The sequence below is a fragment of the Numenius arquata genome, chromosome 5 (genome assembly GCF_964106895.1).
Source record: "Numenius arquata chromosome 5, bNumArq3.hap1.1, whole genome shotgun sequence".
Lineage (NCBI taxonomy): Eukaryota > Metazoa > Chordata > Aves > Charadriiformes > Scolopacidae > Numenius > Numenius arquata.
In genome coordinates this window covers 37,569,265-37,595,802 of record NC_133580.1, presented here as the reverse complement: position 1 = coordinate 37,595,802, position 26,538 = coordinate 37,569,265, and the positions used below count along the sequence as shown (strand labels likewise).

Here is a 26,538-nt window from a genome sequence, read left to right as displayed (position 1 = left end):
TGGCAAGTGGTTGTGCAGTTGATTATTGATTATTTCTGCATTACTATAGTATCTTATACTTGCCTATATGGAGGAGTGCTCTTATTTTTTCCAGACCTCTAGCTTCTCACAGTTATGTCAAATATTCTAGACCCATGTTCTGCCTTGCCTCCATTCCAGCTAAGCAAAATAACTTCTGAATTTACATGTGTATGTGTTCTATTGTCTTGCATAGGTCACTAAGGAAGATACTGCATTTTCAGTTTTGTTCTTAGTCTGTAATATTTGCAATTGGCCATGCTGCAGCTTTCTGAAAAGTGAATGTTTTATTTGAATATAAAGCTTATTTTGTTGACAGGCCGGCTATCAAATCACTCAGCAAAGAGTTCCTATTGCAGTGAATGGAAGTCTGTCATACAGTCTCTGCATAGACAACAAAATGAGCCAGATGGTGACCAAAACTGTGAGGATTAAACAAATTCAGTTGGAGCAAGACAGTGGAAAGAGTCTCCATGATGACACAAGGAGCCAGACTCTCGTTGACTTGAATAGGGCTGGTAGGCTTGGATAATTTTCTTTTCTTCTCCTTTCTGTGTAAGATGAACCTTTAAAGGCAAATGGGTGACAGGAAACAGGTGAAAATAAAAACAGCCTGATGTCTCTCTCCTTGAAAATAAAAATTTGTCAAAATGACCATTGCCCTTGAAGCAGGGGAATACTTGAGTTTTTTAATAGCCGGTGGACCTTTCCATTTCCTGTTTGTTGATGGCAATTGGCAATAGCACATTAGAAATCTCTTGGGTCCAGTTTGCTCACAACTGTGTCAATCACAGACAGCCACTCAGCTATTTAAGCTCTTACCACTGTATGCACTGTTTTTTAAAAAATAAAAAAAATCAGAGGCCTAGTCAGTCAAATTTGCCTATAGAAGGAGCAGCTGCTGGAATTTTTCAGTGCATGAGTCAGACATTTCTTTTAATTATTAGCTTTGAAAAAATGTACATTTTCTCTTTAAACTTTGAAATTATAAACAGAATAAACCAAATTAGCACACAACATGGGCAGCAACTTGGATGGCCTAGCCTAACCGGGACACAGTGCTCCGGTGTGTCCTGTGGTTGCTCCTATTCTTTGAAAGCTGGATCCCAAAGCTAAAAACTAGACTGCATCTGTTTACAGTTCTGTCTCGAAATTAGTTTAAGATAGATAAATTTGAATCTGGAATCAGATTGGCTTTAAATGGGTGCTGTCCTAGAGAAAGGCAGGAGAGGAATGTGTCCTTCTGATCTACATGTCATCAAAGGGCGGAGGATTGTCTCCAGCTTGTCTGTTCCTTTAAAAAAATAGGAGGAAAAGTTTTTATAGCAATCTGCAGCTAGGCCCATAGTGACAGTTCCTAAATAATACATGGGGGTTTATTTTTTTCAAAAAAAGCCCAAGTGCTTTCATGTGTTTAGCCAGTTGCACTCTAATATGCCAAGATCAAAAGCTATTGTTGAAAATCTCCTGTCTCTTTCCCTGATAGGAGTTGGCCTCATGGAGGTTGTCATGGAGCCTGATATGTGCTGTGGGGAGGAAGCAGCTGCAGCAGTCAGAGAGCTCCAGCTCATCCTTCAAACACTTGGGAGCAGCCAGGCAGTCATGGCAGGTACAGAAGGGGGAAGGGCATGTTCCCTTGTTAACAGTAATTCTCTGTATTTGCAGGAGTTTTGCAGCTTCTGGTTATTTTGCTCTGTGGTTGCTTATAATGCATAGCCTTTTCTAGCTGTTTTTCTTACATTCCTCAGAGCCTGTCCTAATGTCTGCTGTGCTTCAGGTGTCCTTATAGGCCTGCCTCCCTCTGCAGAGATTTGCAGTACTAGATTTTATATTGCCTCACACAATAATTTTACAGGATAAACCTAGGCAGGAAGGAATGTCCCCAGGGTTAGTGTGGTGTTTCTCCCTGTCTGTCCTCCTTTTGCTTGCCATAGTGCTGCAGCACAGAAGACCCGTAGTAAGGATTAGTTGCAGAATATGGGAGTTACGGGACAAAGTAGTGAGAATGGATCATCTTGTAGGTTGTGTCAGGCCTCAGCTAGTCATAAAATTGGTGTAGGCAGTAAACTTTTGCTGGTGTCATGGATAACAGACATGGGTGCTGGGTTTAATTTAAGAACCGATGAGACTGCTGCTTTTACCCTGCTCACTCTGTCTCTCCCTCCCCTCCAGCGTTATGTTCACTAGGTCTCAATTTCTCTCCCCGCTAGGGGAGAGTACTGCTGGTCTGGGGAGGTGAGCCAGAAAATTGTGTTGGTTTGTGCTGTGCAGCAGGCTTGCGGGTACTGGTCCCAGGTGTTAGAGGCCAGGGTCCCTAGGCATCCCCTGGCATTTGTCTTCATGCATCTCTCTGATCTTTGGGCTCCTCCCCCACCTCCTGGATCTCTCTAACCAAGATCACTGCTATCTTTCTGAGACCACTTCCTCTTTTGGGAACCCCTGCTTTTGGCACCAGCTCTTCTTTCTGGAACCATAAGGCTCCAATTTTCCCAAGAGGTGTTGTGCAGAAGCACAGCATGTGATCAGCCTCCTAACTGGTGATTCCATCTCTTGTCTCTCTATTAATTGGAGGGTTCAGTTCATGCCGGTTTTGCTCAGTCCTAATGTTACAAAAATTTACAACCAGCACATGGTTACAGCTAGCAAATAGCAGGCTTCTGCTCAAGAGTTCAAAAGTACCGTTTTGGGTATTCATCCTCTCCACCCATACACCCAATTATAAGCTACCTATTAGTGTTCCCAATGTAAGCTATATTTTTTGCCTGTGACAGCTGGCCTCACTGTTCTGGCAACAAATTCAGTCCATAGTATAAGTGGATGCGTCTCCTAGAGAACTGAGTCAGAGTGGTCCATGTATCACCCAATAAATGGGATCTGTTAAATGTTGGCTAGTGATGCAAATCTAATTTAATGTAGGGGGAAGTAATAATTGCTAGACATTATATATGTCTCTGAATCTTTTCTCGCACTAGTGTTACACATATCAAATGGAACACAGTTGTTAATATTAAGCAGCCAGTTTGCATGCTTCTTCAAAGGCCTTTGTGGACATACATATATAACATCATTTATCACTACTGAATTTGACCCCATTGGAATTGCACTGTGTTGTCTTTCATCACAGTGAGATTTCTGACTTTAAGGGAGAATTCCAGTGTTGGGAGTATTTTCCCTCCAGTATAGTTGCCTTTAAAAGTGTTTGGATTTTTTTTTTCAAGGTGGTGTTTTTAGGAGCTTTCTACTGTGATTTTTCTACATCATAATTACTTTCTTTCAAATAAGGGCTTTACATCCTCATATTTTTCCTTCATTCTATTTGTGTGTTTAGTGAAATCTAGTGCCCGGTTTTATCACATGTTAGTTCAGTAACAACAAACAGATGAAAAGACGATTTCCTTGCAAAGTGCAAGGAAGAGAAGCTGGGCTTAAAGTGGGCATAAAGGAAAAAAGCTTTTTTAAGAACATTTGGGGCCTGGCTCTCCTTTCACTTATGCCTGATTAACTTCATTGTCTTGTCACATTGACACCTACATCCAAATAGAAGCAGGTCATGCCTCAAAATGAAGACTATTCCTCTTTTGGAACAAGTACTCATTTCACCCCAAAGAGGGAGCACATGCAAAACACTTCTCTTGAAAGAGATGCTGGGTCATTGCAGTGCCTTTGTCCCTCATTTGCATGTCTGGCAAGACTGTATGAAGACAGAGGTAATTACTGCACTATCATCCAGCCTACTTTTACGAAGTGTACCAAGGTCTCTCTAGTCAATTTACGTCTATTGACCGGAATGCATTCTGAAGCTGTAGACGTCTTCGCAGGTTTAACTCTGAACTATTTTGCGCTCTCTTTAATAATGTTACTGTATCTAAACATAAGTGTTTGTTTCTTTCTATCTGTATTTCAAATTATAAAAAAAAAAACAAAAAACCACCACCAAAAGCAAAGAGGAAGGCTACGGATTTCACTGTGTGATATGGGAAAAATGATGTTTCTTTTTAGTACAACCTCTCCTGTTTGTTTATTCCCATCAGCTGAATAACTGCGGCAAACCTTTTCCTCAGAAGGGATGTCTTTAGAGGGAAAAAACTTAGAAAGATACAATTGCAAGTTACTTGTGATTGAGTCATTAAAGATCTCTAAGGACATTATTGCATTTTGGACTAAAAGTGCAGGATGCTTTTATATACAACTTTGTACTCAGTATCAGTTTTTGGCAGCCAGGGAAATTTGGGGTGGGGGGAATTGCAGTTTCTTGAAGGAGAGGAAGAAGATTACAAAAAAAATCCACTACTCACATTTTGTCCTTGAGCTATAAATTTCTAAGAACACCTTAGTAAATCTGTTCAACATAACTGTAAGTTTTTCTGTTCTATGCTAGGGTAGTGTACATCCATCAAATTGTAATTCCAAAAGGTATTTTTATGCTGTTTTTAGAGGAATGGAAGCTCACAATCCACCACTTTAAATTGGTTGTCTAATTCTGCCCTTTATTTAAGATCTGTGAATCGGAAGCTTTTTTCCGTATATGGCTTAGAGGATCTGTGCTGCACTGTTTTCTCTGAGAGGAATTCTGAGTAGTTTGGTTTTTTTTTTAAAAAAAAGATAGTATTCTCAGAAAATTTTGAATGATTGGAGGCAGAGTCTTGAGATGGAATCACAAACAGAACGTTATGATGAGGTGGTTGTTGCTCCTTTCTGTACATATGGAAGTCTGCTATTAATGCTCTGCACATAACATGCAGTTTATTAATGCATGACAAGGTTTTTACTCTAGTTTTCAGGGCAGACTATTCTGTTGATGAAGTTTCCTTTCACAGAGGGTCAGCTGAGAGTGGATGCCAATGTTTCTGTGCATCACCCTGGAGAGCCTTATGGAGTGAGGACTGAAGTGAAGAATATCAATAGCATACGATTCCTGGCAAAAGCAGTAGGTAAATGATGGTTACTTCATTACAGGAGCATTATAGATAATTTATGTGGTTGGGATCCTGAATGCAGTAATTAGTCTTAAATGCCCTGACTAGCTTCATCGGGGTGTCCCATCCATGCACCTTGCCCATGGGTCCAGAAGTTCCATTTAAGCTCAGGCTGGGGCCTTCAGACTTTGCCTGAGCTACATCACAGGTGTGCCAGTTTTCAATCCTGTCTTTTGATGGACATTGGACCTGTTCCGTAGTCTTGTTCCCAGTCCTGTCTCTGGACTTAACCTTGTGCTTCTTCTGACTGAACTCCCTGGATGGACCCTGGTACGCAACTCATCCCCTCACCTTGACAGAGCATGTCAGTGGACCCTGTTAATAGCACATGCCTCTGCACGTGCTGTTCAGAGCAGTGTAACTGCACCAGGCAGTGAGGGCTCTGCCTGTGCTGTGGTCACCCTCAGCTCATGGCCTGTCCCCTCTTGTGGAGCAGCTCCATTCTTTCTGCTCCCTGACAGAATAAATCTTAGCATGGGGTACTGTGGGGGTAGCAGCCGTGTTAGTCTGCAGCTTTCTTGCAGGTGTAACCCTCTGCCTGCGAGAAGAATAAAGCAGATAATTCAATGCCAAGCATGTTTATGACTGACATGTTAGCAGTAGCTGTATCCTCCAATGTAGATGTTTGCTTTCCACTGAGTATGGTAGATGGTGTGTGTGAAGTTCAGATGCAACTTGGGTATGAGCAAGAAAGGATGATTACTATATCTCCAAAAGAAAACTCACCTGGGTAATAGGATGGTCACTAGGAATGTATGGCTTGGCTGTAGTGCCTGGGAGAAAATGTTTTCTATTTAAAGGGAATGAAAGGAGATGAGGAAAACACGCAAAGTAAAAACAGTGCTGGAGAAAGAGACAGTGACTGATAATTCTGCCTGTAACTACTGTTGTTTATTTTCATTAAGGTTAAAACAACGAACTATTTCATTATTGCATAGCAGAGAAAAATGAAATAGTGGAGTGTACAAAAGCTAATAATGCAGTATAACAAGCTTATTACTTTTCTTTTGTTTCTGTCAGACTATGAAATACAGAGGCAAATAGAAGAACTTGAAAATGGAGGAACAATTCTGAATGAAACAAGAGCCTTTGATTCCAAGCTTGGGTGAGTTTTTATTTTGGAGGACCAGCAGCTTTAGAGTGCCAGGGATACCTAGTGGCACAATCAGGAGAGGTAATGTAGTATTGCTCAACTTCTGCCTTCTGAAGCTAATGTTTACAAGCATAGTCTCCTCACAGGCAGTAATATATTCTTAAAGTGGAGGCTTTTTCACAACAGATTGTGTGCTATATCAAGCAGCGTCCATGTGAAAATGACTGCCCTCTTACATATACACATTCTTTGAAGCAGCCTTAAGAAGCTCTCCCGATCTTCATGAGGCAAAGCTTTTGTTTTGTGTTTTTGCCATAAAGCTAATTCTGTGGTGTACTACTTACCATATCTTACTTGTTTTATTTTTCTTTCAGGTGCACTATACCAATGAGAGACAAAGAAGGAAAACAGGATTATCGGTATTATTTTTTTAAAAAATAAAGTTAACATTTCAGTAACTGAGAATTTATTTCATTTCTTAAGTATAGTCAGTGGAATGAGCATATAAAGTTAGTCAGCATAGTGTGGATGTATTGGAAGTTTACCTTTCACTGGAAAGGGAAGAGACGTGTCAAAATTGGTGCTAGTCTGAGCAGTGCAGATCTAGAACTGTGTCTCATATCTGCTAAAGAGATGTGTCTCATCTCTGCCCCATCCCTGGAGGTGTTCAAGGCCAGGATGGATGGGGCTTTGAGCAACCTGGTCTAGTGGGAGGTGTCCCTGCCCATGGCAGGGGGATTGGAACTCGATGATCTTTAAGGTCCCTTCCAACTCTAATCATTCTATGATTCTATAAAACCCATGGACCTTTCCCAAAAACTAATCTGGAGTGCCTTAGCTCAACGTGGGTAAATTGAAGGTTTACTTTGAGGCCAGTACATGTGTACTTAAGGATGGCAGACATAAAATGTAAGAATATTGTGAGTTAAGCATTACTCCCACTTGAAGAAAATACGGAGGGAAATTATTTTCAGACAGCAGGCCCTGCCTCTCCATGCTTAAATTCTGGGATCATAGATCACAATCACTGTTTGAAAATCCTAACTATTATTGAAGGGTGTCAGCGTTCATAGACAGGCTTCTACCATAAAATCTTTGTAGACCTAGTGAAGATGTTACCTTGCTAAGCACTTCTTGCCTTCCACCAGTGTGAGATGACAGCCATCGAACCATAAACAGCCACCCAAGAAGGATTTAGCCAGAGGGCCAGGGAACAACTCATGAGTCCTGTTGGGAAGCAGCACTGCTGGAAACAAGTGCTGAGGCAACGCTGCAAAGCAGCAGCACAGCTGCTTAGTGCCCAAGGACAGGAGGGAGTCACAGTGGTGTCTAGATGGGATGGGGAAGAGTGATGCAGCTCAGGGATTGCCGATTGCTCTGGGCACCCCTTCTCCTGCTCTGTGCATGGGTGCCTCCTCCCCTCATTAGGGCCATCTTACCGCTGATCCTCCCAGTAGTTCCCCAGCTTTGCATCCCAGAGACAGTCTTCCTGTTGCTCCCAGAGTTCACTTCCCAGCTGGGGATTTGTAGTTCTGCAGGAGAACTTTCAGAGCCTCTTAGCTTTGCCATATCTGCGTTCCTGTTAGATCTACCTATCTATATTCTACCACTGATCTTACTAGAGCAGAACAAGTATTTGGAAAACATGCCACAAACTTCAAATTTAAATCTGCTCTTTAAATTCTTGTTTGTAGAAATGCAGCAGAAAAGGCAGTTATCGTTTTGTGAATTCCTTATGGTAGGGGATGGCATGAGACTTATTTAATAACAAGACTAATTGGAACAAAGGCAAAAGAAAATTCAGGAAAAACTAACAGAAGTGGTGAGTCTAAGATATTTCAAATAAAGACCAGGAAGATTATTACTAAGGTTATGATCAGTATTAAGCTGTTTTTCAGATTTTTTGTAACTTAACACTGTACATTATACATTAAACTTAAAATCTATGTTTAGGCAGATTTGAAATAGAAATTATTATAGTAAATGTAGAGGGTGCTCAATGTCCTTTACTCTGATATTTTTTTTGAACCCTTCATTTGATCATGTAAGAGTGAGATTTCTGCTTGAATCGCAGTTATTCGAGTGGTTTGAATTGGCCTTCTCTTTAAGGGAGCCTTTTGTTCTGTGGTGGCACCCTGCTGAGTGCAGTAACTTTGCTTTTAGCACAGCATGAGATTTCCCCAAAGTTTTTGAAGTTAGTCTGGAAAAGGTTACAGCCTGCCCAGATCACTCCTGGCAGTTGGCTGTCAATCTGGGGTTTTCCCTGACAGTCCACTCCCGGTTTTGTCCAGATCCACAATTCATACTTGATGCCAAAAGGAGTGGGTTTTTCCATATCTATTCTTACTATTTTTACTGGATTTTTTTAATTATTATTTTGGGTTCAGAAGCGTTAATTACCCCTTTCCTGTCCTCTTGACTCTTTGACAATCGGTGGCAAATACTCAAAGAGAACAGAGGCTTTGCAGCAGTTTAGGGGCTGATCTCTTACTACTTAACAGTGATATACCGAGTCAGGAATTTTTAATATTTTGTTTAGTTGAAATAGTAATACAGCTTCTGGGTAAGTATAAACTTGTGCTATGAATTTTATTCCTTCTTGTTTAGCTTCTGATTGAAAATAATTTTAAAGGAGTTTTTCTTCATTTTTACTAGTTTTATGCCAGAGCCAAACCTTCCTCCTTTGATTCTGTACGATGCAAAATCTTTGCCAGCTAATATGAACCATCAGCAAGTGGTAAATATTGATTGGATTCATGAGAGACTTCCTGACCTCCCCAGTGTGACGAGAGCAAAGCTTGTTGAATGGTATGGGATTCTTCCTGAACACAGCTTCGCCTTATTGGTAGGTCTATTGATCAAGTACTAAAATAAGCCTAGAAACTTCAAAGTTGCACGGTTTTGGAAAAGATTTACAAATGTCATATTAACCAGCTGTTAGTTCTCATGGATGTTTTTTAGTTGGAAATATGTCCGATGCATACTTTGTACCTTGGAGCCATATGCATGGAATGGTGGGGAAAAGAAACCATATGAACACAGTGCACCTAGAAGTGTTTCTCATGCAAGATGCAGTCAAATAACTATTATTTAATATTGATCTTGTCTGTCTACACATGGATGCACCCGTGACTGACTGCAACGAATGTACAACTTCCTGCTGACAAATCCTTGCCTGCAAGTGCCTGCTCTTCTTGTCTGTGGGTCTGGTACAAGGCTGGGCACGTTGTCAGTATTTAACAAATTAATAGATGTGTTTTCCTGATTGCAGAAGCAAAACCCAAAGTTTAAATCTTTCAGCTTCACATGACTGTTAATCTGGCTTCCACATTATTTTCAAAAAAAACCCTACTTAGGCAAATACATGAAATGGCTGTACAACATCAACTTTGACCTCACAATGCAATTTACCTAGGATAGGTGCAGAAGAGGGAATGAGAAAGAAATGGACATGGTAAATATGATATAAATAAGGAAAAGGCAAAAAATCTCATAACTTCCAAAATTATTCTGAAGGACTTTGAGCTTTTTAAATACAAACTGGATCATTTCTCTTTGCCAATGATAACTCTGTGTGGAGGTTAGTATACCCACCCAAAATTAGACATTTCACATAGTCAGCTAAGCTAGGACTGTGTCCTGACTTCATTACCTCTGTGATCAGTGGAGACAGAAGGAAAAAGACTTCTTTAAAGTAAGATTCAGAGCAGAACCATAAATACTTTAAATTGTCCTCTGGAGGAGTTCCTTTCCTTTTGACTATAAATGGAGGGAGAGCAATGCACCTAGCTTAACTACCTAATATTCCTCCTTTGTGTGTCTGTAATTTAATACACTTGTACAAGAAGCTGGTTCTACAGGGAAAAAATGGTTCTTTCTTTTGAAGAAGGCTGTTAGGGAAACTGCTTTTGTGGTACTGTGCCATTTTAGTGAGTTGCAGATCTTTTACTGTTTGGGGGCAAGGTGATCCATAAGTCTTAGCAAAGTCATGAGGCTGCAGTGATGGCGCTGAGAGGCAGCAGTAGTTCTTACCTTTCTGTTTCATTGTATAAGCTGCAAAATGTGATCTTGCAGTCAGTATTCCTGTCCATCCACGTATTTTTTTCACATCAACCTATTTCTCACATATTAAAATACACAGAGCTCAGAAAAGTAGGTAGGTCCTAAACCCTTTTTTCTGACTTTTTTTCCTTCTTCTCCCCCTCTGTGATGGGTTGACCCTGGCCAGCTGCTAAGCACCACAGCTGCTTGCTCATTCCCCACACCAGGGTGACAGGGAAGAGAATTGGAAGAGCAAAAGCAAGAAAACTCGTGGTTTGAGATAAAGACAAATAAGTGAAGGGGAAAACACAGAAGTGATGCAAATGCAATCACTGGCCACCTCCCACAAGTAGACTGATGCCCAGCCAGTCTCCAACCAATGGCAAAGACTACCTCCCCCAAAATCCCCTTCCCTCAGTTTTCCTTGTTGAGCAGGGCATTGTATATAGGCAGGGAAGATCCCCTTGGTCAGTTTGAGGTGGCGGTCCAGGTTGTGTCCCTGCCCGGCTTTCTGCCCACCCTTGGCCCACTCGCTGTTGGGGGGCAGAGTGGGAAAAAGAGAAGGCACTGCTCAGGAGTAGCTAAAACACCAGTGTGTTGTCAGCACTGCTTTAGTCACAAGTCCGAAACACAGCACCCTCTTAAGAAAATAGTCTCCATCCCAGCCAGACCCAGCACACCCACTCCTTTCACTTGGCATCAACCCACTCCTTGCCCTCTTTGAGTTTTGCTGGTATTGATGGTTTCTGCTGTGTGGTTCTGTCATCTCTATCAACTAGCCCTATATAATTGTCTCATCAACTGCCCTTTCTTACAAGCTGTTCTCCGAAATCCACTATTGCCTTTGCTTTTTCCCTTTTAACTTTTTTTTTTCTCCTTTTTGCAATGTATAAGATAATTAATGAGCTCCGAGCTGAAATTTGGGATTCAGCTTGTAATAAGATAATGCATCCATTTGAATGCATGAAGTGAATGCATTCTTCAGTGCGGGTCGTCTTTTATTGTGCATTAGAATGTCAGCGTGTGTACTCTCCATAAAAGTTGCTTGCCTGTTCACTAGGAGACTAGTTAACCTTAATTCATCTGAAAACGGTATGTCCGTTGCTGTGTTAAGCTTACATCAGGAGTTGCAGAAGATTGCTGATAGGGCCAGATGCACAAATCTAATGAGCATTCTTTCAGGTTAGAGCGCCCAGGAGTGCTCATTAAATAAATGGCAGTGGTAGAGGGATGACTCTAAAATGCAAAATCTCTGTTCTGCACAAACTTGTTAGAGAAAACATTATGCACTAAAGTTATAATAAAACAATACCATACTTCAGCATGCGAGTTAGTTCCCGAGCTTGCTTCATGGGCTTTATTCTCATGTACAGTAGCTGCCTGTACGTGCTGCAGTATTGAGAGTCTAAGACTCCTGCTTTGCCTAATTGCAAGATGTACTGAAATGGAAAAAAAGCACTACCTATTAATATCTTTATATCTGAAATGTCTTAAGTGTAAAGTGCTTCATTTTTGACAGTTTTGTATAAATTGCAAAAATAAATGAAATTTCTGATTTTCTTCATGCAGAACCGTTCTTACTAGTAAAGACACAATTCTTTGAGCCTCATTGACTCCATGGTATTTGAGTATTCAATTTCTGCATGCAGTTTCTACTTTGCTGTGTAAACTGGTAGGGTGGCAAATACTGCAGTCAAAAGGGATCTCTAACAACTTTGCCAGTTATGGTATTATAATGTTTTTGTCTTGCTTCCTGTTGAGACAAAAAAGAAAGATGTATTGGCATTGACATTAATGTGATGTTTTGTTTTCAAAAAGCATGCTGAAGTCCGGGGAGGTCCAACTAAAAAATACATCAGTTGTCACAGTACAGCATTAGAAAAAATCAGTCTGATCACTTCCTTTCTCATCAGAATTCCAAGCCTTCCTGTGCATTTACTGTTCCTCTGCTTACTCAGATAAAAGCAGCCGCTCCACTTGGGCTTTGGCTTATTGCTTTGGTGGAACAATTACATTGGTGAATCCTTCAAACAGTCAAAAGTGGGATGCTGTAGAAGCTGGTTTTGACCATTTTGTTTATGACATGCCGTCCTCATACAGGACAGCGTTCAGGTGAATCTATGCTTGTTTTTAGAACTTAAATCATTTTATAAGAAGCTGTGGGAAAAAGTTTGAACTTTCTTTGACTGCTCTGCTTGTCTGCTTTAATAGGCTAGATTTTCTGGTTTTTTATTCCTGACAATCTTGCACATTTTTACAGCAGTTGCTACCTCACAGTTGGTTATTGTGGGAACTGTGATGGTGAAAATGGGGATAAGAAAGCAAAAAAAGACGTTTTATTTGTGAACATTGATGTGGTTTTTCTTCTTCAGTTCTGGGGAAACATTATTGGTCTTTAAAAGCATAAGTTTGCATTGCAGACCGAATGTCCCATGGTATTTTGTAAAATAATGTATTTTTTTAAACCTGTTTAAAAAGCATTTGAAATCACTCCACCACTAGTTTTTTTGCCATCTCAGTTAAATGATCATTTTAAACCATGTTTAAGAAAGAAATTTGCATTTGGTTGAAATACTGATATGTCAGATCTCATGCCGGTGGGACTCTAATGAATAAGTTACAGCATATTTAATGTGTAATGGGAGCACCAAGTGGACCTGGATCACAAACATGGTGCTGCAATTCCAGATTTCTGGTGTTCCTTCTATGAAGATTAAAATATGTTATTCAGAATTAAGTGAGAACAGTCAGTTAGCGTTCCTGTAAACCAGTATGTTAGAGCATACAGTGGTTTTGAGCTCAGATCTGTCACAAGGCACAGGGATGTCTGTGTTGGTAGTTGGAATGAACTTGGGATAGTTGGGATGAAGAAGTTGACCAAAATGCAGAACAAACTAAAGTCACGTTCAAGAAGTACAGTATCTAGAAATTGAAGTTATTCAAGTTATGCTCGCATTTTTCTAATATGGCAGGAAAATGAGGAAGATGTTTCATTTCTGTCAGTCGTTCTGATGTTTTGACATCCTGCCTTACTCATTTCAGTCTAGCATTGCTGGGTTTTCCTACTCTTTGGCTACAGAAAATGAGAGTCACTTTAAAAAAACCTAAAACGAAATGCAAAGAAATTTTGGGGACTATGTCCGGTTTTACATGCACGAGTATTGAGTATGGGGCTCGGTACCTGGTAGCATGTGTCAGTCTCTCTGAGTATTCCTGGGCTTTTCTGCTCTTGCTGCTTGTAAATCATCTGATTAAAATATGAAGGCTGGGTATCTTTGTCCTTGATTTTCAAAGGTCTGGCAGCAGGGTCAGAGCTGTAGCTCCAGCCAGGCTGTTGGTACCCAGAAATCTGAATGTGCCCCACTGCTAGAGATAGGCTCTCTAGCCTTTACGCGATGGAAGCGTTGGACGTGCTGCATCTGAGCTGTGTAGCCTGCATTCAGACATGGGGCATCTGCAGATATTTTTTTTGCATGTGCATGATGTTGTAGCCAGACCTACTCCGCCTGGAGTGTTTGTAAAACCTGCAGCATGTGTAAAGAAACCAGCATTTATACGTGCTTACTTTTTCCTACCTAAATTGGACAGGTGTTTTTGTGGAAGGGAACCTGCTGTTTAAATAATCAGTGTTTGTTTGTGCTGTTGAAACCTGAGGTGAATTAGAAAGAGTACAGTATTTAGTAATGGATCATTTTAGTAATTCCACTTAACACACATGCAGTTTTAAATCAAGTTTACTGTACTTTGGTAATCATGTCATTCCTTTACTGTTTTTTTTAAGCCAAATTTGTTCCTCTAGTCTATTTAGCCTTAGATTTTACGTAATTTGATTACAAAGTAACTGCTAGTTGAGTTTGTAAGAACACTGGAAAAGAAGGGAATTAGATCTGTGTGTATTAGATGGATAACTAGGGGGAGTTACAAGGTTTACCTTGGTTCACAAAAGGCCTCAGTGGCTTTCCTGCACTGAGAACTTGGTTTCTTTGCTCACAGTCTCAAGGTAAAGGGGATGGGTCTGATTTTTGTCACGCTAGTTTTACAGCAGATCAACCATTAATCTAAGTACATTTTGTTCTGTTTCACAGAGCAGAGAGCAGTAGTCTCCAGTCTTCTCAAAAGCCATACATCATTACCAGTGAAAAATGTGATATCTACAGATGTTGGAAGTTTGTGTCCTGAAAGTTTTGAGGGGAAAAAGTCTAAAATTCTGTATTGTGGTGGTGATAAATTACCTTTAAAAACAAGGGCAAATGAGACTTTTGATGGGATGTGTTTGAGTGGAAAAGTTAGGCTTTGGTTTAGTGTATACCTGTGCTCTTTCTGCTTAGAACTGTTAAGAGATCTGGCTGCAGTCAGTGTGTGCTTGGGAAATGTTTTTGCTGTGATGCCAGTATACTTAGAATAGCTCCTTGGCTGTCTCCAAACTGTTACCTCTCAACTTCTGAGAGCTGGCATGCGCTCCTGTGCGTTTATGCCACACACTGCAGAAGTCCAGTGGCACGCTGGATTTGGATTCCTCCTTGAAAAGGTAGAAGCTGCCACTTAATATCTCTTCAGCCTTCAGTAGACCTAGTGAGTTCTGTGCTACAGTTAAAGATCCATCAGTGCCTTGATGACAAACAGCGCAGCATTTAACAGACTGTGCAGTATCTGTTCTTCTAAAAACAATCTCAGATTTCACTTAGGCTATAAATTGAATCCCCTACTGTCATACCTTCTGAGCATTTAGGGTGCTGTGGAAAAGCTTACATAGCTTCTCTGAAAAAACTAGAAAAATAAAACTCTGCTTCTTACAGTATGACCTTTCCATATCATTGAAGGGTGAATGCAAGCTGAACTTACTCCTTCAATACAAAATAAATAAAAGTGATTGCAAGATCAAGAGTGAAAAATCTGTAGGCAGTTTCAGGAAAAATCTCTTCTCTGTAAAAGATAGCACAACAGCCTGTTCGATTGCAGCATTATATTTTCTCACATTATACGTACTCAAAACACATGAGGAGATGAGAAAGCTTCTCCCCAAATGCTAATTTTAGGGAGGAGTTAAGAGTTAAGATCTCTTGTTTATTGGAAGTTCCATGGAAACAGGCTGGCGGATAAGCTGTATATACCTGTTCTAGATGTAACATAGTTTGTTTGCCGTGATGTTAACAAAATTACTCCAAAGTCTTGTGACTTTAGAATGAATTCACAAAACCAAGTTTACTTTCAGATTGAGTATTTATACTTCGGATGTAATTGTATAATTAATCGTGTTCGCACTGTGGTATTTTTTTGATGCGTTTAACTTTTCTTAAACAGAATGAAGATGGATTAACAGAGTTCTTTGAAAATGTGGTAAAACAGACCCAGATGAAACCGAAGAAAGTGATCGGCTGGATTCTCAATGTCCTACTCAGTTATTTGAAGCAACATTCCCTCACAGTAAAGGAAAGGTCAGGCTTCTTGGTTACTACAGCAGTGAAACAAAAGTGATCCTTTTCTCATGTACCATGAATAGTATCGTGTCACTTCTGCTTTAGTTATTATCTGTGAAGTTCGTTAGGCTAGGCAGTAATAGGCAGGCCTTGATGCTGTCACGCTGAATGAACTTAACCAAATACTTTGCAGAGAAGAGAACCATGTAGTTAAGAGTAGTAATCAGAGTCTGCCTTCTTTGGAGTATGAGAGTGGTAAGGCATAATCAGGCAATCAATACTAAAGTTGAATATAGTGTATGGGGAGGAAAAATATTAGCTTGTCATGCTAAGCTGTGTGATCTTTAGGTAAGCAACAGTAGCCTAGATGTAGTATTACTCACCTTATTCTCTGAGGTAACTTCTGTCCCTTTTTTCCCTAGCCCAGTCAGTTCTATTCTCATGGCTGACCTTCTCAACCTTTTAGAAAAAAAAGAAATCTCTTCTACAGCAGCAAAGCAGGTAAGTACCTTTTTGATTTTACTATACTTTGAATCTGTGGCTGCTTACTCCGTTTGCGTAGCAATTTTATAATCAGGTACGTCAGTTGGAAATTATGTAGAGTGTTGAAGAAGGATAAATTTTGTATCGACTGTCTACATGTCATAGATAAAAACACCACACGTGTAGATAATTTTACAGATAGATCTGCATATTCTGTGTTAGAAGGGGGCACAAGCCAAATAGTAGATTTAAGCAATGTGAACTGAAGTCAGTTAAATAAATCCTGCTTCTGAACAGACTGAACATGATCTCAGTTTCACAGTTTGAGTCAGATCTGAGTGAAAGGCCAGTGGGAGCTAATCCAGGATTTACAGTTAAACTGAGAGTATCTGTTAGTAGGTACTGAGGGACAGTCAGGTCTACGTTCCCAAGCATTAGCATGTGGAAAAGGACATAATTCACCTGAGTGTAGTGGCAAAAGAGTTCTGCTTTCGTGTACCCCTGAGTCAAAAGTGGAGGAGTCTGGCCTTTCTTTTATCCTTGCTTCTTGGAGCAAGTTCTATCATGGACCTCTCAAGCAAGTACTGATGGTAAAGCTAGTTCCTCCTCCTTTTTAAAATCATCTTGCTTAGGACAGTCTGAAAACTCAGCTCTTGATGATTTGTATCTAAAATTATGAACTGCTTATGATGGGTATGGTGACTGCTGTGTCTATAGACAAAATCTGGAGGTTTTTTGTGATAGAGAATAATCTGTCATTCACCTGAAATTGTTGCCAGCTCATTTCTGTGGAATGCGTTGTCTTTTCAGATTAATTATTACCCTCTAGATAAGTACATTAGATGACTGCTTCTTCTCAGGTGTTCGTCAGTGAAACTGTTAGTGAATATATTTAACTTGCAAGGAAGATATTTAACTTGCCTTGTCTACTTTCAAGCTCTGAAATACACAGGGCGGGTTTCCATCTTTGGCACATAGTGATTTAATCCAAGTACAACTTTAGAATAGGGTTGAAGTCGGTTCACTTTTTTTTTTTTTTGCATGGTTATGAACCAAGTGTAACTGTTGCAAATGTGGCTCTTTACCCTACTTGGAGACAGACACTTAAACTTCCTGGTTTGTTGTTTTCCTTTTTGGAGTTACATGTGGTTCTTAATTAACACGGTCTTGTTGTTGGTCTGCCCCTGTGAATAGCCTGTGGCAGGCGTCATAAATAAGGATTTAAGTGCCTGACTTCAGGCATGTGCATTTGGAAATTTTGGATTGGAAAAGTAAAAGCTTCAAAAAGGAGATAAAGCATTAATAGGCAAAGCATTGGAATACAGAGCGGTTCTGTGCCTGCGGGGTTATGGCCCACCCATCAGTTTGGTGTCTGCGTTTGAAAGGGAAGCTTCAGAACTCACGTCTTAACTCTCAGCTTCCTTGTGGAGGTAGAGAGAGGGTACTAACGCTCTTCTATGGGAGTTTCTTGCCTTGTGATATATTTGTGTGCCAGCACTTCTGACAGCTTATGAAATGTCGAGAATTTCAGAGATGCTTTTCTTGTTTAATTACCAGCTCCTTGTAATGTGCATGTTGTCCTCGTTGTTCTGAAATTGGACACAGAGAAATAACAGTACTGTTTGCCATCCCTGAGTGATGCTATCAAACTGCAGAAACCTTGCCACATTTAGAAAAGTATTTTGGTTGCCTGGATGTCGGAAGAATAACAAATGTTTATAACAATTCTCAGCAGTAGGCAGAGATACTGGATGGCCCGAGGGCAGAAAGGGCTATATATACACAACAGCAGATGAATTGCAGCACTTGGGGCGGGGGAGAGAATGACGTGCAGTGGTAGGAGACAGATCCAACGAGAAAGGATGGAAGCGTTGGATGGGGTGAGTGTGCAGACATGCACACACATACGTGGTCGCTGCAGGAAGCTCTTAACAGTTTCAATTTTTTAAGAGGTTCTGTGTTCGGTCTCTGCTGTATAAGGCACTAAAACACAGAGAGATAAAAGCTGTAAGCGCTGATTATAGACACAGAACATTGTATGGTAGGATGCATATGCCAAGGAAGGGGCACTGTGTGCTTCCATAATTAGCACTTGGATAATTACAGAGCTCATGCCCAACTTGCCATCAAATATAGCATCCTACTCCAGAGGTCTCCGAAGCAGTTTCAGCCTGGTGTGCCTGTGCAAAGGGGAGCAGCTTCCAGCTCTGCCGGCATGCAGGGGTGTGGAGTGAGCGTGTCCCGGATCGGGGCACCTGCTGTGGCCCACTCCAGAGGCACTGTTTGGAAGCCCCCAGTGGGAGGGGCTGAAACCAGTCTGTCCCATCATTTGCAGGGCTGGCAGTGAGTACGGGGCCTGCCATTGAGTTACAGCACTGTGGGAGGAGGCTGGTTCCTGGGCCGGAGAAGCAGAAACTGGCCTGTGCTGCTGAGAGCCGCGCTGGAGCAGCTCCACGTGGACACCCTTGTCACACATTCATCCGGGATCTGTAGCAGGGTATGGAGCAGAGCAGACCCCATGTCTCATTTGCTTCTGCAGTTGCACAGTTCACCCACATAGGAATAACTTCAACAGACCCACCTGGCACCCCTACTTTAAAGTAGATGGCAGGGAAATGAGTACAGTACACAAACCTAAACAGAACCATCTGCTTTGACAATTATGGCTATACCATCTGGAGGACTGGACCCAGCCTGCCCCTCACTTTTGTCAGAGGCTGAGGGACAACTGCCAGACATCGAGGCTTTCCATCAGCGGGAAGGAGAGATGCCCACAGGACTGACTGGAGTGGTACTGCCTGCTGCTTCTCCCCACCCTTGGCAGCAAATCACTGCAGATAGGGTTTCCAGTTGGAGCGTTCTCAGGCACAGCAGTCAGCTGGCACATTCACCAGTTGCAAAATGTTTGATATGATGCCGGTGGCAGCCAGACATGGAAGTCCTGATTAATTCATCTTGACCAATGGTTTGCTGCCATGCCTATGTAGGTAGAGACAGCAGAACATCATTAAAATCTAATCACGCTCAGACAAGAATCAATAGTAGAAACTACTGAGATTTCAGTAATGGAAATGAGGCCTGAGATTCTCATTTTGGCTCTGGAGACTTCATAATTTGATCCTCCTGTTCTGGTGCAGGCAGTTTGTGTAAATGAGTTGAAATCATTTTTTAAACTGCTTTCTTTAGATTTGTACTCCTTGCCAAGTGGAGAAACACATTTTTAAAAGTGCATCTTTGACAGGTCTTGGCCACATCACTCTCTGCTTTTCTACATACCTGTAAACAAGCGAGGGCCTTGATAACGTTGTTGCTCCACTAGCTAAGTGGAGACGCTTGTTACCAAATTGAAAACTACACACCGTGCAGATGTCATAGGGAAAATCTGGTGCCTTCAAGGTTTCTAATGGGCAGGCTTTTCTCAGTGCCAGGAGATGTTTGGCACAGGAATAGCAGGGAATCAGAGCTGGATCTCTGACTGTCAAGCTGTCCTGCCCCTGATCTAAGTCAGGCTGATGTACGAGTTGCTCCTGGGTAACTGCGCCATGGTCGGCTGCTTAGATTTTGTTTGTTGCAGATTTTCCCCTCCTGCAGCCCATGGCATCCTGCTTGAATACCTGCCAGTCCTAAAAATCACATCTGCCTTTTCCCAGGAGAGTGATAAGGCTTATTCGTTGTCCAGCCCCCGATTTGTGCAGCGCTTCAGATTCTCCAGGGTGTTTTGCTGTGGGCTGTGCTGTGCAAAGAGGACAAAGCTCCTTCTGAGGGGTGATGCACCCTCCTGGTGCCTCAGGTGGCCTTGAGGACAGAAAGCTTCCTGCCTGGTCCCTCAGGGAAGGAGCGGGAGGGGGTTGCAATGGAGTGCAACAGAAAAAAAAAAAAAGACGAGTGGCTGCAGACAGGTAGAATCTCAGTTGGATGATTTCTTTCTAGGGGTATTCCAGGCATGATGATTTTTAAGTACTGCACTAGAAGGAAGATCGTGTAGAAGGCATTGTATACTGCACCGATTTATTTAGATATAAACATCTGAAAGCTTTACCTATAAGAGCGGTCGTAACTTTGACTGCTTATCAGTACCTTTAATATTGTGATCTGCCTTTAACCCTCTTACAGGGGAAAACCCAAGCTGCAGCTGCCGCAGTACAGCTGCGTGTCATTACCCTCTCTCAAGGTCTCCAGCGGAGGGATAAGATCCCATAAAAAGCTTTGGGGTACCGCTGGCAAACAAATCTCCTCTTGCAGGAATTGTGTCAATGCGTGGTTCTTAAATACCTGATGTGGGTACAGAATTGTTTAACTGAAGGTCTTTTGTACCAGAAAATTCCTCCTGCTGAAGAAAATTGCTGGGGTAGTTAAGATACCATCCCTCATGCTTCATTTTCCCTAAGTTGTCTTGCTGCCCTGCTGATAATTTAACATGCGGCTTGAAGGCCCCTTCTCGTCTCCCCATCCCAGTTTCTTCATCCTGCAGTGAGTATTTAATGCTGAAATTTTGATGTGACATCCATTTCCATATTGGTACACAGCAATGGCCCAAACATACAATCATATCTTCAGCTCAGGATGGAGCACAAGCAGCTGTTTTAATAATGGTTTTCTTTCTCTCCTCCCACAGCTCTGAAATAAGAGCAAAGGGAATACAGAAAATGACTGCCCAAGGAAATTGGTTTTTTATAAATGTTCTCTTCTTTCAAGTTTATTCCAGGGCGATAGCCCAGCTACAGCATAGGAAAACACACTAGCATTAACAAGTGATTATTCCGGAGGCCTGGGTTCACCCAGCATTCCAGTACTTGGAGGTGATGCATAGACGGGCTGGAGCTGCTGCATTCATTCTGCTCGGCGCTATTTTTCTTCTGCTTTGTCATACGTACCCTCATTACAGCTGGCTGATGAGGGCTGGTAATGGGATGAGTTACCTGGGATTGGACTTGGTACAATAGTCAGCTAATCGCCAGTTCCCGGGCAGAGACATTGCTCATGGAAATGCATTTTCTTCCTGCTCTCAGGCAGTTCTTGTGAATAATGTGAGATGAGGGTGAGTACTGCCTGAGGGGCAGCCTTGCAGGCAGCGACACTGCTGCGGTGCCCCCCTCTCCCAGCAAAGGTACACGGGGGCTGCACCGGGCAAACTTCTTTGTGCAGGTTCCATCACTGGGAGTAGCGGGCAGGCCCCGGTACGGGGGTAGACTGCAGAGGACCGGTTGCGAACCATTAACCTGCACTCACACAGAGTGAAAATGCTTTGTCTTATTTCAGGATGCAGAAGAAGAGGGAGGCTACAAGAGCTCTTTCAGCGCGGCACAGGTTTAAATCCCGGGTTTGTTCATGTTTAGACAATGTGCTCTTGCTTTAACTAAAATCTGACTTCTTGGATAGTAACTGAAATACTGCACGTAAACAACGTTGGTAAGTAAGACACTGACCTGAGCTACTCGTGATTTTCAGGTGCTTGCGGAACTGTGGAAGGGAGAAGGGAAGACTCCTTTTGAAATTGTTAAAGAAAAGAAACTTGAACTGATACAGGATCAAAAAGAGCTTGAACAGATCTGCCAGGCGGTGATTGATGGACAAGAAAATGAGGTGATTATGATGGTGCTGGGAAGCTTGTGCACTCTGGCACTCTGTGACACTAAAAAGGGGCTTGAAATGGCCTTTTTTTTTTTTCCTTTTGATTGTCATTTGAACTCTGGAGCCAGTGTAGGAGCATTAAAGCTACTGCTCGGATATTATCAGGCTTTTCTTCTCCTTCCTTATTTTACTAAACGTTATTTTGGAAATTGAAGCACACACCAAATGATCAGCAGAAGAAATTACCAGTCTGGCTAATGTGCTAAGTCATTCTGAGAGACCATAAAAATTTAATGCAGGAAAGGAAAACTGTGGGACTCTTTCCCTCTCCAGCTCTACTGCCATTAACCTCACCTGGCCACCTGGCCACATAACTCTGATTTTTATGTCATGTGTTGTGATATTAGGGCAACGCTCTTAAACTGTTCTGAAGCTGGAGATTGAAGTTATCTGCCAGCGAGGCATAGATTAGTTATGAAATTAGAGACTGTATCAGAGCTGGCAAGGCAGAAATTTTACTTGGATCTGTCTCTTTGCCGTGTTCCTGTCTCCCTCCACTGCCAAAGAGCCCAGTCCAGCTGGCTTTCCTGCCCAATGGTGGCTGTGGGGTGGGGAGGAGCCGGACCCCCATGGCAGCGGCAGCGGTATCAGTGGCTCCAGAGCTGCTGTCTGCTCGGCTGCTCTGCTGCTGGGCTGTGGCAGCAGCAGGAAAGATGGGGTTTTGGCTCTTCCCCATCTCCTTGGAAGAAGATGCAGCAGTTCTGCCTGGCTCCTGGGTCTAACAAGGTCTGAACTGGGAAAAAGGGGAAAAAAAATCCACCCGTGTTGATCGTGAAGGGGAGGAGCAGGAAGGGATCTTGGCTGAGTCTAAAATCTGCTTTAGAAAAAGCAAAATGAAAACAAGTGCTTATATGTTCTCTGGAGCAAAAATGTAAAAGCAGAAGTGAATAGCTGACTTCTAATATAAACATTGTCTAGATACATTTGCCATTTGGAAAAAAACATTAACATCTTTTGAGAACAATACCACCCACCCCAGATCTCACTGGGGGATGCTAACAGCTCGGCAAGAGCTTTTGATAAAGAAAATGAGCTTTGCAGTAGGTCGGCGTGACCTCCATCAGAGTGACTCATTTGCAGAGCCTGATAAAAGTGCTGCTGTATTTTCAGACTGGTTCGGAAGCACAAGTGTGGATAGAAAGAACATTAGAACTGATTGGGAACTGCAGAAGCCGAAGGTCCATAACTACGCTGCCATTTCAATAATAATGCTTTTTCGGAGTATGTAATTCCTCTCTTGTTTTCCACTGTTTTAGTCGAGCCGAAAGCAGTAGAAGGGCCACACTTCCCTGCTTTTTCCAGGTGATTTTTGCTAAGGCAAAAGCTGCTTTGAAGGCCTGTAATTCATTGCTTTAAATTGCTGCAAGAGCTTACCTCACCAAAGAGTTAGCTGAGTACTTGACGGGGAAAGAACAAAGTATGCCTTGCTTGTAGATAGCAACTTTCTTTAAAATGAACTAACTTACAAACAGTTGCTCAAGCCCATACTGAGTGCTCCATGAGAAGTGGGGCATCTGGATTGCTCTGAGCTCTGCCCCGCGTAGGTGATTTCTAGCAGATCAGGAGTCAAGAGTCCTTTCCGTATTGCGACATTACAGAGAAGATTTTAGACTGCCAATAATTCGGATACCGTAGTGAGTAGCGATATTTGCATTTGTGCTTGGTGTTGGCACAGTAGGTGGTTCATATGTTCGCAATCCTTGCCTTAATGTCTGTAAATATGACATCCTGTTTAATTGAAGCTATCGTGTTTTGCCCAGTAACTCTGACAACGTAGAGAACGTCTTCCCTGCCGCACAAACAACGTGAAGGCCGGAAGCTTGTCTTTCAGCGGTGACATCTCCTTTAGAAATGCCTGAAAGTGACACTTCCAATGTGTTTTTCAGTGTCGTCACTTAGCTTTTAAATACGGCCCGTGCTATTTTGCAGATGATGGTGCATCAAGCACTGTCTGATAGGAGGTCGTATTTCTGGTCAGGTAATTAACTGCCACCTTGCAAAGGATTCCTTGCTTAAAGGAAATAACATGCTGTTACAAAACCACCTACATCTGAGCTTGAAGGATCTCACAAATGTTATCAATAAGGTTGTGATTCGATGCAAATTACTTGTTGTAACTGAACGGTATAGTGAGTAAAAAGGTAGATGCTATTAGCAAAAAGAAGTTCATCTCACTTTTCTGGCTCTTTTCCAGGAAGTCGCTGTTCGAGTTGCAGACGCTGTTAAAATCTAAAAATGTTTTCTTACTTTCAATAAAAGGCGATCTTTCTATTAGTTGTAAGGCCCTGCTGCTGGAGGGACTTGCTGCTCTCTCATGGGAGCAGAGCAGGAGCTTATTGCGGAGCTGAAGGCAGTTTTTATAAATAGCAGCCCAAAATACAGCATTCTACAACACCGGTCCAAAGGACAAAATTATTCGTACCCTGGCTGTGAATGAGTGAGATTTCCAGTTTCCACGTAACAATGCTGTCTCTTGTTTTGTTTTTCTTTAAAGGTTATGGCGATAAAGGCAGGAAATCTAAAAGTTCTAAATAAGTTGATCGGCCTGGTACAAAGGGAAACACAAGGACGATCCAACCCAGTTCTGGTGAAGCAGTTACTAGAGAAGAAGCTGTCAGAGTAGCCACAAGAGAACAACCGCCCAAGCATCTACAGAAAGCGCGCGCTTCATTCCGTCTGCTGCGCTGCAAGTGAACTTTGGTGCCTCCTCGCGCATCATCAGGACCGTTGGTTGTAGCCCAAGCGGCATTTCGTCCTGGCCTTCCCTGGATGCTGCAGCCAAAGGCGGATGAGCAAAAGAATAGCAGGAGATGAAACAGTCATTTGCATCTCTCTCCCTTCAGTGTGACGTTTGGGAATGTGATTTCCACCCAGCCCCTGGAAGCAAGTTCCCAGGGGTGTGTGTGAGCAGGCGGAGCGCTGGAGCTCTGTGGGTTAGTTTTGTAATAAAGCACGTGTAAACTCGGCTTTTTTAGCTGCCTTTTTGCGAGAAGGGGAGGTCACAGATCCTGAATGCAAAGTCTGGTGGCGCACGCTAGCAACTCATTGTAAATTGGTGAGAGCACACTAGTAACAATGATTACAACACCTAGTGGTAATTAAGATGATGACATGTGCCTCCTGCCTAGCAGAAGGGAAAAAAAAACCATCCACTGCTATCGTTCTTCCTGGTTCCTGAGGGATGGGGAAAAGATGGAAGTCGCTACCTCCTTAACTCAGTGCCCGAGGCTAGTGCCACAAACAGACATGCCTACAGCTACAAATTAGTGTCACATTGTTTGCTTGCCTTCTCCTTCTTACGTGCCCAAGCCCAGGGCTGCATGTGGCTTTCTGCTGCCACCTGGCACTGCACCTCTTCGTGGAAGGAACTGAACATGCTGTTTTGACTTACGAAGACTGAGTGGGATTCAGCTGGATTCCAGGGTCTGCTCCACTATTGAATCCAAAGGAGTATTTTATGCTGGGGTTTTTGTGTGGTTTTTTTAATCTCTTCCATTTTTCAGCTCCTCCCTTTAAGTACCCGCTCAAATCCAGGGTCCTAGACTTAACTGCCCAGTCCCAACCCACTACAGCTGATCAAACCATTAACAGGAAACACAACTAGAAGCAGCTGATCAAATTTACATTTACTAGGGAAAGAAATCCCAGTTAGTATCAGGGGTTTGAAGTTCTTAAATCCCTTCTGGAGGCTGCTAAGCCATACGTTTTAAAGATCACATCTTATCTCAGACCTTAGACACTTCTTCAGAATTGTTCTTTAGGATGTGCCTGCAGGGCAGATGGTGTCACAGGAGGGCAGCAGGTACAGTCCTGGGACTTCAGTCACCTTTTGCAGATGTGGTGCTTGCAACACTAGTTCAAACTAGTTTGATAGCAGTTCATGCTCCTGAGTCGTGCCGCTCATGTGGGACTGGGGGAGGCTGGTTCTGTACAAACCGGCTCACCGTTCAAGTGGGAACTCTTAATTAGAAGGTAAAAAAAAAAGAAAAAGAATCTGTGGTTTTCAAATACATTTAATGAATAAAATATATACCCGTTATTCACATAAAAATAACTTTACAATTCCAAAGTCATACAGCTGACAAAAAGGAGTAACGTGGGTGCAATCAAACCGTGACCCTTAAAAAAACACACCAAAAAACCAACCCCCCCCCCCAAAAAAAATCCCCAAACCAACCTCCCCCTGATTTTCATGCAACCTGACCTTCACACAAAGGCTTTTACTATCACTTTTAAAGTCGTGAGCAAGAAGTGGTGTGAGTTTTCAGGTAAATGTTCAGTCAATAAAGGTTTAGATTATGCAGCAAACTTCCAGTTTTGGAATTCTGTTCAACTCTTGCCCTGGCAGCAAGAAATGAAAAGGCACAAGGGCTTTTGCAATGAAATCTTGAACCTTAATTTAAAGGTAGTCCCTCAAGTTTAGAAAAACACGATTGTTTCCCAAAGGTGCTCCTCTGAGGTTAATGCTTTTCTGCTGCACAGGCTGATGGTGCTGCGCTGAGCTTCCCGGTGGGTGCCTCCTGAAAAAGAGGCCTTGGATGTATTTAGAAGAGTAGGAATTAAGCTGTGTTTGGAAGAAGGAAGGATCTCCACTGCTGTGGCACGGCTACTGCTGGTAAATGTCTTTTTAACGGCTATTTCTTCTTAGCCCCTCTTTCCTATGTAATTACACTTTGCTAATATGGTACAAAATCTGTTAAACATCATGAGCCAAGTTCTAGATGAGTCCAGCATTAGATCTTTAAATGGATGCACTGTAAATCTCCATCTATTTTCACCTCCACCTGCCAGACACAATGGATAACAAGAAAGATTAAAAAGGGATAACTGTAATATTCTTCCCCTTCCAAGGAAGGGAAGAGCAGCTATAGTCTATAAA

General features: G+C 42.2%; 1 protein-coding gene across 2 annotated transcripts in view; it reads left to right on the top strand.

Moving 5' to 3' along the window:
* GATB (glutamyl-tRNA amidotransferase subunit B) overlaps positions 1-25,964 on the top strand; it is a 44,495-nt gene extending 18,531 nt beyond the window's left edge. Inside the window, exons 4-13 of one of the 2 annotated variants that reach the window (XM_074147619.1) lie at positions 338-536; positions 1,505-1,627; positions 4,836-4,949; positions 6,015-6,099; positions 6,462-6,506; positions 8,743-8,932; positions 15,430-15,563; positions 15,968-16,046; positions 21,477-21,611; positions 24,154-25,964. In XM_074147619.1, the coding sequence (XP_074003720.1) occupies positions 338-536; positions 1,505-1,627; positions 4,836-4,949; positions 6,015-6,099; positions 6,462-6,506; positions 8,743-8,932; positions 15,430-15,563; positions 15,968-16,046; positions 21,477-21,611; positions 24,154-24,282 (1,233 nt within the window). In that variant the 3' untranslated portion in view covers positions 24,283-25,964. The remainder of the gene's footprint in view (positions 1-337; positions 537-1,504; positions 1,628-4,835; positions 4,950-6,014; positions 6,100-6,461; positions 6,507-8,742; positions 8,933-15,429; positions 15,564-15,967; positions 16,047-21,476; positions 21,612-24,153) is intronic. The other variant, XM_074147620.1, reaches the window with a different exon arrangement.
* Positions 25,965-26,538: the final 574 nt, after the last annotated feature.